The sequence below is a fragment of the Indicator indicator genome, chromosome 18, assembly GCF_027791375.1.
Source record: "Indicator indicator isolate 239-I01 chromosome 18, UM_Iind_1.1, whole genome shotgun sequence".
Classification (NCBI taxonomy): Eukaryota; Metazoa; Chordata; class Aves; order Piciformes; family Indicatoridae; genus Indicator; species Indicator indicator.
The window spans coordinates 18,153,160-18,166,494 of record NC_072027.1 but is presented as its reverse complement, the minus strand read 5'-3'; the positions used below and the strand labels follow the sequence as shown (position 1 = coordinate 18,166,494).

The 13,335-nt window shown below is 51.9% G+C and overlaps 1 protein-coding gene across 1 annotated transcript in view; it reads left to right on the top strand.

Annotated features, from left to right (window-relative positions):
* ETF1 (eukaryotic translation termination factor 1) overlaps nt 1-2,925 on the top strand; it is a 33,111-nt gene extending 30,186 nt beyond the window's left edge. Inside the window, exon 10 of the mRNA XM_054389123.1 lies at nt 2,745-2,925. Coding sequence (XP_054245098.1) covers nt 2,745-2,827 — 83 coding nt within the window. The 3' untranslated portion in view covers nt 2,828-2,925. The remainder of the gene's footprint in view (nt 1-2,744) is intronic.
* Nucleotides 2,926-13,335: the final 10,410 nt, after the last annotated feature.

Here is a 13,335-nt window from a genome sequence, read left to right as displayed (position 1 = left end):
TTTATGACTGAGTCCAGCTGTTGACCCAGCACTGCCAGCTCACCACTAAACCGTGGCCCTCAGCACCACATCTGCATGGCTTTTTGTCCCTCCAGGGCTGGAGATTCAGATTCCATCACTTCCCTTGGGCAGCCTGATCCAGGCTCTGACAAACCCTTTCAAGGAATAAATTGTTCCTCATGCCCAACCTAAACCTCTTCTGGCACAACTTGAGGCTGTTTTCTCTCATCCTATCCTTTGTTACCTAAGAGAAGAGACCAACCCCCACCTGGCTCAAACTCCTTTCAGGGAGTTGAAGGGACCCAGGTGGTCTCCCCTCAGTCTCATTTTCTCCAGGCTGCACAACCCCAGTTCCCTCAGTTGCACCTTTCCAGACCCTTCCCCAGCTTTGTTGCCCTTCTCTGGATCTGCTCCAGCTACTCTATGTCCTTCTTGGAGTGAGGGGCCCAAAACTGAACCCAGTATTTGAGGTGTGGCCTCACCAGTGCTGAGTCCAGGGTCATGATCACTGCCCTGGTCCTGCTGCCCACACTTGCTGGTGCAGGCCAGGGTGCTGTTGTCCTTCTTGGCCACCTGGGCACATGCATATTTTCCCATGGCTGTTAACCAGCACCCCCAGGTCTTTCCTTACAGCCACTCTTCCCCAAGCCTGGAACCATGCATGGGCTTGCTGTGACCCAAGTGCAGGACCCAACACTTGGCCTTGGTGAATCTCATCCCATTGGCCTCAGATCATCCATCCAGCCTGTCCAGGTCCCTCTGTAGAGCCTCCTACCTTCAAGCAGATCATTGCTAGATGACTCCTAGTGTCATCTGTCAGTCTGAGTCTGACTTGCTAAGTCAGCTTCTGGAGTTGAGAAGCTGATGGTGAGCAGACAGGGCTCAGTGAGCTGTGTGACTGCCTGAGCAGCTCTTTGCCATGTGGAGAATCACAGAAGCATTCAGGTTGGAAAAGATCCTCAGGATCACTGAGTAAAATCAATGACCCTGCTCTACAAGGTTCACCCGTAAACCATATCCTCAAGCACCTCATCCAAACCACCTTTAAACACAACCAGGGTTGGCAACTCAACCACCTTCCTGGGCAGCACGTTCCAATGGCTGACCACTCTTTCTATGAAGAAATTTTTCCTACTGTCCAATCTAAATCTAGCCAGTGGCAGCTGGCCCTCCCGTTCACAGGGTGTCAGGGGTTGGAAGGGACTCCTGGAGATCATCAAGTCCAACCCCCCTGCCAGAGCAGGACCATAGAATCCAGCACAGGTCACACAGGAACACATCCAGATGGGTCTTGAAAGTCTCCAGAGAAGGGGACTCCACAACCCCTCTGGGCAGCCTGTTCCAGTGCTCTGTGAGACTCACAGTGAAGAAGCTCCTCCTGATACTGAGGTGGAACCTCCTGTAATTGTCCCAGATTAGTTGGGGGGGGGTAATTTCAACCCACCACAACATCTATTCTTCTGTGATTCTACCATGCATAAGGTCTCTGAGTTATAAGGATATTGCACAACTCCCACTCTAAAACTAGATTTCTATCACTAATTACCTGTGATGAGAGCCCAGCACCAGCCTCTCTACAACATCCTTTCAGGTAGTTGTAGACAGCAATGAGGTCTCCCCTCAGCCTTCTCTTTTTCATGGAATCAGTCATGGTTGAAAGGGACCACAAGGATCATTCAGTTCCAACCCCCTGCCATGGGCAGGGACACCTCACACTAGATCAGGCTGCCCAGAGCCTCATCCAGCCTGGCCTTAAACACCTCCAGGGATGGAGCCTCAACCACCTCCCTGGGCAACCCATTCCAGGCTCTCACCACTCTCATGGGGAAGAACTTCCTCCTCACATCCAGTCTGAATCTCCCCACTTCCAGCTTTATTCCATTCCCCCCAGTCCTGTCACTACCTGATAGCCTAAAAAGTCCCCTCCCAGCTTTCTTGTAGCCCCCTGCAGATCCTGGAAGGCCACAATAAGGTCACCTTGGAGCCTTCTCTTCTCCAGTCTGAACAGCCCCAACTCTCTCAGTCTCTCCTCATAAGAGAGGAGCTCCAGCCCTCTGCTCATCCTCATGGCCTTTCTCTGGACATGGGTTAGCACCTCCAGATCCTTCTTGTAATAGAGGCTCCAGAACTGGATGCAGTACTCCAGGTGTGGTCTGAGCAGAGTGGAGCAGAGGGGGAGAATCCCCTCCCTGGCCCTGCTGGCCACACTTCTCCTGCTGCAGCCCAGGCTCTGCTTGGCTCTCTGGGCTGCAAGTGCACACTGCTGGCTCCTGCTGAGCTTCTCATCCCCCAGCACTTTCAAGTCCCTCTCCTCAGGGCTGCTCTCCAGCCAGTCCCTGCCCAACCTGGATTTGTGTTTGGGATTGCCTTGACCCTCATGCAAGACCTTGCCCTTGGTCTTGTTGAACCTCATGAGGTTGGCTTGTGCCCACCTCTGCAGCCTGTCCAGGTCCCTCTGGATGGATCCCTTCCCTCCAGCCTGTCAGCAGCACCACACAGCTTGGTGTCATCAGCAAACCTGCTGAGGGTGCACTCAATGCCACTGTCCATGGCACCAACAGAGATCTTGAACAAGCCTGGTCCCAGGGCTGATCCCTGAGGGACTCCACTTGTCCCTGGCCTCCCCTGGGACACGGAGCCATTGCCAGCCACTCTTTGGGTGCAGCCATCACCTCCACATGTCTCTTGTGTTGAGGTGCCCCACAGTGGAGCCAGTGCAGCTAAAGCCTGTTGTTTTTACCCAGGTATCTTGCGGTACCGAGTGGACTTCCAGGGCATGGAATACCAAGGAGGAGACGATGAATTTTTTGACCTTGATGACTACTAGGTAGTCGACCTGGGTCCGGCAAAACGTGCCTCGCCCCTCCAGCATCCAACCCAAGGAGCAAACTCACGGTGGAAAACACAACAGATCCCTGCCTTAGAATTGGAACATTTCCAGAACTTGATCCACGAGCATTGGATTTAAAAAAAAAAAAAAAAAAAAAAAAAACAACCCCAAACACCACCACAACTACAAAAAAAAAATCCCCAAAACAAACAAACAAAAAAGCAAAACTCCACACTTTGATTTGTCATAGTGTCAGTACAGCAGCAAGCTACTAAGTTCCTCTATGCCACTTTGGACTAATTTAACAAAGAAACAAACAAAGAAATAAGAATCCCAGTTTTTACTTTTACTCAATGGTGAAATTGGTTGCTCTTGTATTTTATGGAAATGATTTTTTTAACCTTCATGATACATTAACTGCTGTAAAAACCTCTTCCTTCCAAACAAGCAAACAAAATAATTAATTACTTAGAAGTAAGATCCTACTGGTTTCTTTTTACTTTGATTGGAGAAATCACTCGCTGCGTTTTGCAGCACCCTTGACCCATTTACATGGCATCCTCAGCTTAAGCCTGCAGAAGGAGACATGCAGTGAGGTGGGAGCCATCCATTCTCCTCACAGGAAGGAGAGAAGGCACTTGCCCAGAGTGCTAGCTTAGAATGTGTGGGGCTTGCAAATTCAGATGGTCTGGGGAGGCTTTATCAGCCTCAACATCCTTTTCTTTGCAGAAGCACTGCTCTCACAAAAGAGAAACATGCAGCTCTTTTGGCTTGCAATGAAACTGCTGCTCGAGTCTTGGGCTTAATTTGGTTTGGAGCAGCCTTCAGAATTTATTTTGGTTGTTTGTTTTTTTTTTTTTAATTATTATTATTTTTTTCCCCCAGTCTTGATTAAAAAGCAAATAAACAGATGATTGAAAGTGAAGTAAGGTAAACTTTGGTTTGTTCCTTAGTGCTTTTTGGTGTAGGACTGTGTAAGGTGTCCTTGATGATGTGAATTTGAGCCCACAGTTCTTTAGTGGAAGTGGGTGTTTGGCAGGAATAATTAGGCAGTGGAGCCCTTGCCTGAAACCTTGGTGCTGGTGCATTTGGAGCATTTCATACTTAGCACAACCCCCTGGGGATATCCATCTCCCAGCACTAAGGCAGTCTGTGGTGGTGGCTCCCAAGTGTCCTGTAAATCTGGTGATAAACTCTCAACAGGCCCTTAATGGGTTAAAACTCCTGGTGGCACCAAGGCTGAAGACAGCTTTTTGTCATGCTCTACAGAATGCATTTCAACCTGCCCCCGAATGGCAGGGGGGAGGTTTCAGGAGGTCTCACAGGCAGAGAGGGTGGAGTGACCACCAGCATGAGGTCATGCACAAGTCCTGCTTCTTTTTTGGTTGCTCTCTGGGCACTCTGACATCACAGTGCCTGCTGGGTCTGTCCTCCACTGGCTCTCCCACTCCTGGTGCATAGCTCCAAAGCAGCTCCTGTTCCAGTTGCATCCCTGCCTCTTGTTCCAGTAAATCCTGTTTCACTTGAATGGAGGGAGGGAGCTCGTCTTCAAACTTCTGCCACGCTCTTCTTTGAGGTCCAAAATTACTCTGCTGGTGAGCAATAGAATTTGTACTCCTTCTTTCTAACCTGGCAGATGGCTTTGCTGTCGTTCTCACATCCAAGCTGGAATCTCTCACAGAAGGTGTGACTGGGCCCACCACAAAATTTGCACAAACTCAGGTTTTTGGGGCACAATTTGTGGCTTTTTTCCTCTCCCCCCTCCTCCGTGTTCCCCCTGAGTTTGGGCACAGATTTGTGGTCCCCCTCGGCTGTATGTGCTGGATTTTGCCATTGTAAATGGGTCTGATGTGACAAGGCCAGAAAAAATTGGGTGTAAATTTCCATTCTTTTTGTTTTCTTTTTTTTTGAGGGGGGGGGGAGTATACTGCTTGTTGTTTCACATGATACATTTTAGGGTATGCAGCTTCTTCTTTTGTTGTTTTGGTTTTCCCTTTTTTCCCCCCCACCTTTTTTTTTTCCCCTTCTTTTTTATTTCCCCTTTTTCCTTCCCACCTTTTTTTTCCCCTCCTTTTTTGCCCCCCCTTCCTTTTTTGCCCCCCCTTCCTTTTTTGCCCCCCCTTCCTTTTTTGCCCCCCCTTCCTTTTTTGCCCCCCCTTCCTTTTTTGCCCCCCCTTCCTTTTTTGCCCCCCCCTTCCTTTTTTGCCCCCCCCTTCCTTTTTTGCCCCCCCCTTCCTTTTTTGCCCCCCCTTCCTTTTTTGCCCCCCCCTTCCTTTTTTGCCCCCCCCTTCCTTTTTTGCCCCCCCTTCCTTTTTTGCCCCCCCTTCCTTTTTTGCCCCCCCTTCCTTTTTTGCCCCCCCCTTCCTTTTTTGCCCCCCCCTTCCTTTTTTGCCCCCCCCTTCCTTTTTTGCCCCCCCCTTCCTTTTTTGCCCCCCCCTTCCTTTTTTGCCCCCCCCTTCCTTTTTTGCCCCCCCCTTCCTTTTTTGCCCCCCCCTTCCTTTTTTGCCCTTTTTTTTTGGTAGTTTTTACTATTTAAGTTTGGAAATGATGCCAAATTTTTTTTTATTTCTTTAATCAATGTGTTTCTCTTCAGTGATATATATTGCATTATATATTGATGTGTTTATCAATATATACTGATATGTATTACACTTACACATGCAAACACAGTCAACGGGGGTGACAAATCCTAGCCTTTGCGTACTATATAGCCTCTGCAGAGAGATCCCAAGCAGTGATATCTTGGTGTTGTGATGTACAGAAATGGAGAAGAGTATTAAACCATATTTAAGAATATACTTTGGACTCCTGACTTGTTTTCTTTGCTCCAAGAAATGGTTTTTATTCACAGCTCGGTGCCACCTTGAGGTTGCTGCTGCACCAGTGGTGGTGTGTAGCTTGCACTGGGTTGGAAGGGAGCTTCAAAGGGCATCTTGTCCAACACCCCTGCAGTCAGTAGGGACATCTCCAACTACATCAGGCTCCCCAGGGCCACAGCAAGTCTGATCTTGAATGTCTCCAGGGATGGGACCTCAACCACATCCCTGTTCCAGTGTCTCACCACCCTCGTTGTGCAGAACTTCCTCCTGATGTCCAACCTAAATCTCCCCTGCTCCAGTTTCAAACCATTACCAGTTCCAGTGCTTGACCACTCTTGTAGTGGAATTTTTTTCCTAATGTCCAGCCTCAATCTCTCCTGGTGAGGTGAGGCTGTTCCCTCTTCTTTTATCACTTGTGAGAAGAGACCAGCCCCCATCTGGCTCCAACCTCCTTTCACAGGGAGCTGTAGAGAGCCAGAAGGTCTCCCTTCAGCCTCTTTTTCTCCAGGCTGAACAACCCCAGCTCCCCTCAGCTGCTCCTCACCAGCCCTGTTCTCCAGACCCTTCACCAGCTTTTTTTGCTCTTGTGTTGCTCTTTCAGTGCTCTCTGTGATGGGCTGGAGAGCCTTCAGCACACCAAAGTGTTGCAGCTTGGAACTGGGGAGGCTCAGTGGGGCTGAGCCTGACAGAAGCGAGCAGAGGCCATGAGTCTGCCAGCCAGGCAGGATGGTTTCCATCTGCCTGCTATACTGTGGGCTCTCAAACACTGGTTTCCCCAGCAGGGATCCCATCCTGATTAACTGGAATCAAGAGAATAAGTGAAGTGTCATTTCCAGTATGCCCCAGGGAGCTGCTTGGGTGCGTCTCGGGCAGGTTTTAGGCACCGCCACAGCTGGCTGCGTGGAGCCTCACCAGAGCGCTTGTGGCTTCTGCCTGCTCTCTCAACCTGATTTTTCACCTTCTGCCAAAGGGCTTCAGCTCTTCTAAACACTTCACTGTGCCTCACACCCTTGGAAATGCCTGCTGAGGGTTTGTTTGGTGCACGGTGAGTCCACTCAACGCCACTCCTACCATGCGCCCCGCTTGGGTTGGGAGTTGGCGCTGCCTGCTCAGGTGCTCGGATAAAGCCCTTTCTAAACACCACGTTTTGTGTAGCTGTAATGAAAGACAGAAACTGCCCTTTAGAAGTTGTTATTTTGGGAGCTGGAGCCTGGCCCGTGCTGTTGTTGCTAGCTGGCTACAACTGCCATTGTCCCGGGAAGCCGAGCGCAGCCGGCAGCGCTGGGAGGCAGCTCCGGAATTTCACTCAGCTATTTTTAGCCAGTGGTGAAAAATTGCACTTCCACTACTTTTACGTATTTGTCAGTGCTTAAATAAATCAAAGGTGACCTTAGGTAGCTGCAGAGGCTGAGCTGGTGGAAAGGTGAAGTGAGGATGGGGAGGGGAAAAGAGCCTCAGCTCTGCCTGGCTGGTCGCTGCCTTGCTCAGAGGGTGGTAGCCCATTAGTGTGCAGCCATAGCCACTGCTTTGCGCAGCTGGGCTGTGGCCATTGCTGCACTGGGATGGCTCCTGGTACCTGGTTCCTTGCTCTTCATCCTGTGCCCCCTTTGAGGTCGATCCCCCCTGATTTCCCTCTGCCTCCCTGAGTCTCCTCCTGTGTAGTTCCATGTCTGCAGGTCTGCTCTATGCAGAGCCACAGTGGTGACCACCCTGGATGTGTCTCTGCAGAGCCACAGTGGTGACCACCCTGGATGTGTCTGCAGAGCCACGGTGGTGACCACCCTGGATGTGTCTCTGCAGAGCCACAGTGGTCACCACCCTGGATGTGTCTGCAGAGCCACGGTGGTGACCACCCTGGATGTGTCTGCAGAGCCACGGTGGTGACCACCCTGGATGTGTCTCTGCAGAGCCACAGTGGTCACCACCCTGGATGTGTCTGCAGAGCCATGGTGGTGACCACCCTGAATGTGTCTGCAGAGCCACGGTGGTGACCACCCTGGATGTGTCTCTGCAGAGCCATGGTGGTGACCACCCTGGATGTGTCTGCAGAGCCATGGTGGTGACCACCCTGAATGTGTCTGCAGAGCCATGGTGATGACCACCCTGGATGTGTGTCTGCAGAGCCACGGTAGTGACCACCCTGGATGTGTCTCTGCAGAGCCACAGTGGTCACCACCCTGGATGTGTCTGCAGAGCCACAGTGGTGACCACCCTGGATGTGGCAGCTCCTTGAAAGCCAGAACCTGCAGGCAGGAGCTGCTGAAGGATGCTGCTGTGTGTAAATCTGTGTGGCTGCATATCAAGCTGTTACGTGTTGGACTATTGCATTTAAGCCCAACCACCTCTGCAGCTGTAAGGCAGAACCAGCTTCTAACCCACAGTTTCTTCTTTTTTAATGCCAGCACAGGAGGTTTCCAAGGAACTGCTTCACCTGTTTGGCCACATTGGCACAAAGCCTCCAGTTTCTTGGCAGCAAGAGTCTTGCATGCAAATCTCACTGCAGTGTTTGCTGCCATGAGCTTGGAGAACCCTAGGTGTCTGCTTTGCTGCTTGATTTCCCTGTGCTCTGACTTCAGGACTTGGTTTGAATGAAGAAACCTTTGACTAGGCCTGGTTGAGGCTCCCAGTAGCCTCCAGTTACCTGAGAGCTGCTCTGCATATTGTCCAGGCTCCAGCAGCCCATGCAGGTAAGAGAACAGTGAGGGCAATAAATAGCTTGTGGAAGTCTGTGTGCAGTGAACCTGTGCTTAAACTCCAACTCACAGCGAGCCCCAGGACATCCTGAAGTGTCCCCAAGGGAGGACACCCATGGCTAGCTCCAGTGGTGCTGTGGACAGGACTGATGCTGCCCACGGTGCTGTGCTGCTGAGAACCCCAGGGCAGCTGCAGTGTGCCTGTGCCAGCCACTGCCCATCCCTGCTCCAGCCAGCTGTCAGAGCTGCTCAGCTGGAGGAAGCTGCTGGGGAGTAAAACCCTCAGTGTCACAGCATGAAAATAGTGTCAAGAGAAACTGGGGATGGTGATGGCTTGCTGCAGGATGATGCTGATCTTGTTCCACCGAGGATGATGTGGTTCCCCTGCACCCTCAGCCCACCCTGAAGTGCTCACCCTGTGCCCTTGCTCTGTCCCCATTCCCAAACTCACCCCATGAGGCTGAGGGGAAGCTTTGTTGCTCTCTACAACTCCCTGAAAGGAGGTTGGAACTAGGTGGGGATTGGTCTCTTCTCCTGAGTATCAGGTGCGAGAACAGGAGAAAATGGCCTGAAATTGTGCCAGGGGAGGTTTAGGTTGATTAGGAACAAGTTCTCCATTGCAGGAGTGCTCAGGCATTGGCACAGGCTGCCCAGGGAGGTGGTGGAGTCCCCATCCCTGGAGGTGTTCAAGAAACCTGTGGCCATGGCACCTGGGGCCACGGTTTAATGGCCATGGTGGTGGTGAGCTGACTGTTGGACTGGATGATCATGGAGGTCTTTTCCAACCCAAACAATTCTGTGATCTTTGTGAGCTGCTTTCAGCTTTAGGGTGCTGTAATTTAATAGACAGCTCCTGAATTCTCCAGTGTTGCCACTCATGCTGCTCCTTCAAATCCCCCTGGGAATGCTCAGGATGCCTCAGCACACCAAGGAGCACTGCAGCCCCAGCTCTACAGCTCCACAGCTGAACAGCTGCAGCCATACAGCCCTACACTCCTGTAGCCCTGCAGCCCTAAATCCCTACAGTATCACAGCCCAACAGCCCCAGCCTCACAGCCCTACAACCCCAGCACTAAAACCCTAGAGCCCTACAGCCCCACACCCCCACCCCTACAGTAATACAGCCCCACAGAAACATGGCCTCAGCCCTAGAGCCCTACAGCAATACAGCCCCAGTCCTACAGTCTCAGCCCTAAAGCACTACAGCTATGGGCGAGATAAAGGAGGGGAATAGAGAGAAAGAGAGGTGTGCAGTGAGCTGAACTCTCCAGTGCAATGCCTGCCGCCGGCCTTCCCGTGCCGCTGTTGCATTGGCTTTGGAACCAGGAACGAGGGAATTCCCTCCCGCGCAGGAATCATCTCCCCTCGTCAAGCCATCTGCCTGGGCTGTTCAGCAGGTCGGGAAAGTCAGTAAAAGTCATCAGCGAGACCTTGCTACACTCATTGTTTTGAGACGGTAGAGTCATTAAGAGCTCACACACCCTACAGCACTACAGCCCCATAGCCCTGCAGCCCCAGCCCCAGTCCTACAACCCCAGATCTACTGCCCTACAGTCCCTCAGCCCCAGATCTACTGCCCTGCAGGCCTACATCACTACACCCCTATAGCCTTACAGACCCACAGCACTACAGCCCCAGCCTTCAGCCCTACAAGTCTACAGTCCTACAGCCCCAGTCCTAATGCCCTACAGCCCTATCCCTACAGCAGTACAGTCCTGCAGCCCCTCAGCCCTACAGCACTGCTGCTCTATAGCCCTACAGCCTTGCAGCCCCTGCATCACTACACTCCTGTAGCCCTACAGCTCCACAGACCTACAGGCAAACAGCCCCAACCCTATAGCTCCAGAGCCCTACAGCCCCAGCCCTTGAGCTCTAGAGCTCTACAGCCCCAGCCCTATAGCTCCAGAGCCCTACAGCCCCAGCCCTATAGCTCCAGAGCCCTACAGCCCCAGCCCTTGAGCTCTAGAGCTCTACAGCCCCAGCCCTATAGCTCCAGAGCCCTACAGCCCCAGCCCTTGAGCTCTAGAGCTCTACAGCCCCAGCCCTATAGCTCCAGAGCTCTACAGCCCCAGCCCTACAACTCCAGAGCCCTACAGCCCCAGCCCTTGAGCTCTAGAGCTCTACAGCCCCAGCCCTATAGCTCCAGAGCTCTACAGCCCCAGCCCTATAGCTCCAGAGCCCTACAGCCCCAGCCCTATAGCTCCAGAGCTCTACAGCCCCAGCCCTACAGCTCCAGAGCCCTACAGCCTGCTGGACAGGTTGCCTTCCTGTTGCCTTCTGCGTCTTTGCTGTAAACTGACCATTTAGTAACACCAGGGAGAAGTGACCTTGTGGCCACATTGTCCCAGTGGAATTAGTAGATGTCCCTGACAGGGTAATCAGTGAGCTGGTTCGCTTGCTGCTCAAGTCGAGTGGCTTAACAGGCAGCAGTGTGAGAAAAGTTTTACTTCATCCTGGTGTGGAAGCAAATGATTAGCCAAGAGCAGCCCAACAGAAGGAGCCTTTGCTGCTCAGCTGCTGGTGGCCAGGTGGATATTTGGGTGGTGATCTTCTCAAACATCTTCAGCTGTGCTGAAGTGAGGGTGCATCCTTCTGGAAGGAGTGCTTCCCTAGAGCTCTTGCGTCGAGAGTTTAGTCTACAGCTCATTCACTTGGAGTCACAGAATCTTTTATGTTGGAGAAGACCTTCAAGATCACTGAGTCCAACCATTACCAAGTCCCCCACTAAGCCATATCCCCAAAGACTTTCCATAGCCATGTGATGACTGGGGAAGAATATTCAGTGCTGAAGCAGGGCACAATTTTCCCTGTTAAGCACATACCACATAGAAAAGGAGAGACCCCCCTCCCCAAGGAGCCCTGCGAGCTGCTCTCCCCAGGGGACAGCGTTCCAGGTTAATTACCCTGACCCCTCCTCCGTACCTCCTCCTGGGCAGGGCTCTCCCCGCTGCCCTCCCAGGCTCCGAGGAGCTCCGGCAGAGACCAGGAGAAGATCCCAGTTCGTACTGGAGCTGCGGGGATGCTCTGCCCGCCACAGCTGGCCCGGGGGGCACCAGGTAACCGTCAGCCGGGCTGGGGGGATGCTGGGAGGTGGCTGTGGAGGAGTCCATAGCCCGAAGTGAGGAATTCTGCTGGGGGTAGTAGAGAAACGATGCTGATTTATTGCTTCTAATTAGAGGAGCCCAGTGCAGCCGGCTGGAACTGATTCGCCTTTGCGCGGGGGGGGCGTGGGGTGTCTGGAGGTGAACGATGCGGGGCGGGAGGTGGGGGGGGGATGGGTCCGAAAGAAATGGATGGTGAGGCCCGGAGGTGGATGATGGAGGGGTCCAGAGGTGGGTGATGGGGAGATCCGGACGTGGATGGTGGAGGGGTCCGGAGGTGGATGGGTTGAGGAATGCTGGGGAGGGGGAGGAGGAAAAGGAGTGGAAACAAGCGAAGCGCTGCAGCGGCAAAGCCAAAGTTCAGCCAGCCCTTGGGATCTTTGCAAAGCTTCACAAAGAGGCGTTTTGCCCGGCCTTGGTACTTAAATTGCAGCCACAAAGTCGTGTGGCCTGTGCCTTGCAGCCCCCTTTCTGCTTTTAAACCTTTACGGCTGAAAACGGAGGGGGTTTGGTTGTGTTTCTTCGGGCCGGGACTCCTGCCGGTGCCTGTGCGGTGTCCAGGGCATGCTGCCAGCTAACTCCTATTGTCTGCTGAGAACACAGCAGCTTTAAAAGTGATTTTATCTTACCTGATGCTATTTCGGTGGTAAAAAGCATTCTTTCATCGTTCAAAATTGCTGCACCAAAGGAGTTTTGATGTGTAACAATGTGCTTTATTTATGCTGTCTTCAGTGGGAGGGCTTTTAATCTTTCCATGCATTTAAAGACCTCAGCTACATAATTATTTCCAGCAAATAATTGCCTGGCCCCTGGTTTATTGTTTTGTTTTTTTTTTTTCCTCCCTGTGTACCTCTTATCCCGTGTTAATGGGATTTTTTCTTGGGAAGAAAAGTCTGCTAAGCAGCATTTACTGTCCAGAAAGCAGCAGTGTCAGGTAGAAACTGGATGTGGATTCCAGTGAAGTGTGTCCTAAAGAGTTCCAAACTGAACTCTGGAGTGTTCAGTGTTTCACAAAAATTCGTGAAGTGATGCAGTTAAAAAGAAGAAGGGGGAAGGGGGGGGAAGGTTTGTGCTGAAGTGTAGAAATTAATGAATGTTTAAAACTTGCAGAGCAATCTGAGAGTGCTTAGAAAATGGAAATCCAGGTTGAATAAGTAGGGGAGGTGACAGGAAAGTGGTTTCCAGTGTGTGTGGGAGGGAATCCCATTTTCCAGCCTTTTCTACATGGTGAGAGAATATGGAAATGTGTGTGTTTGAGTTTGCCTTGAAGGGGGCTGTAGCTTGATGCTGTCTCTTGTTTGGCCTTATTCAGTGCTAAGGTTCAAGCCCAAACATGCCAAGGGCCAAGACTCATGCTAAGGAGGCAATTCAGGCCTGCCAGGACCTCTGGCTGCACCCAGAGTGGGCCAGGGAAACTGGGAACCACCTCCAGCATTCAGGGGAAAACTTCAGGATATGGCTGGAGAGAGACTGGGGCATGGGCTGAGCATTTCTGCCTGGGCATCCATGAGCCCTGGAGCTGCCCTCAGCCCAGGAATAACCTCTCCATCTCCAGTTTTGGTCTGATGTTCCAGCCCAAATCCTTCTCTGGAAGAGGAAGGATGAAGCACTGGAGCATCCACGCTGCCAGGTGTTTGGTACTTCCAGCTGCAGCACACCTGTTTCCTCACTCCAACTTTGTGCTAGAGCTTTTCATCTGAGAATCTGCATTCTGCTTGGTGGCTTTGCCCAGAATTTTGGGAAGATGGGCTCAGGATGAATCCCACCTTTTGAAGAAGAGCTTAGGGAGCTGTCTTGCCTAAGTTCAGTCCTTCTGACCTGTTGCTGCACAGCTTTGTTTCCCACACTCTGGAGCAGGGAACTGCATTTTGGTTTGCATGAATTTGCATCTG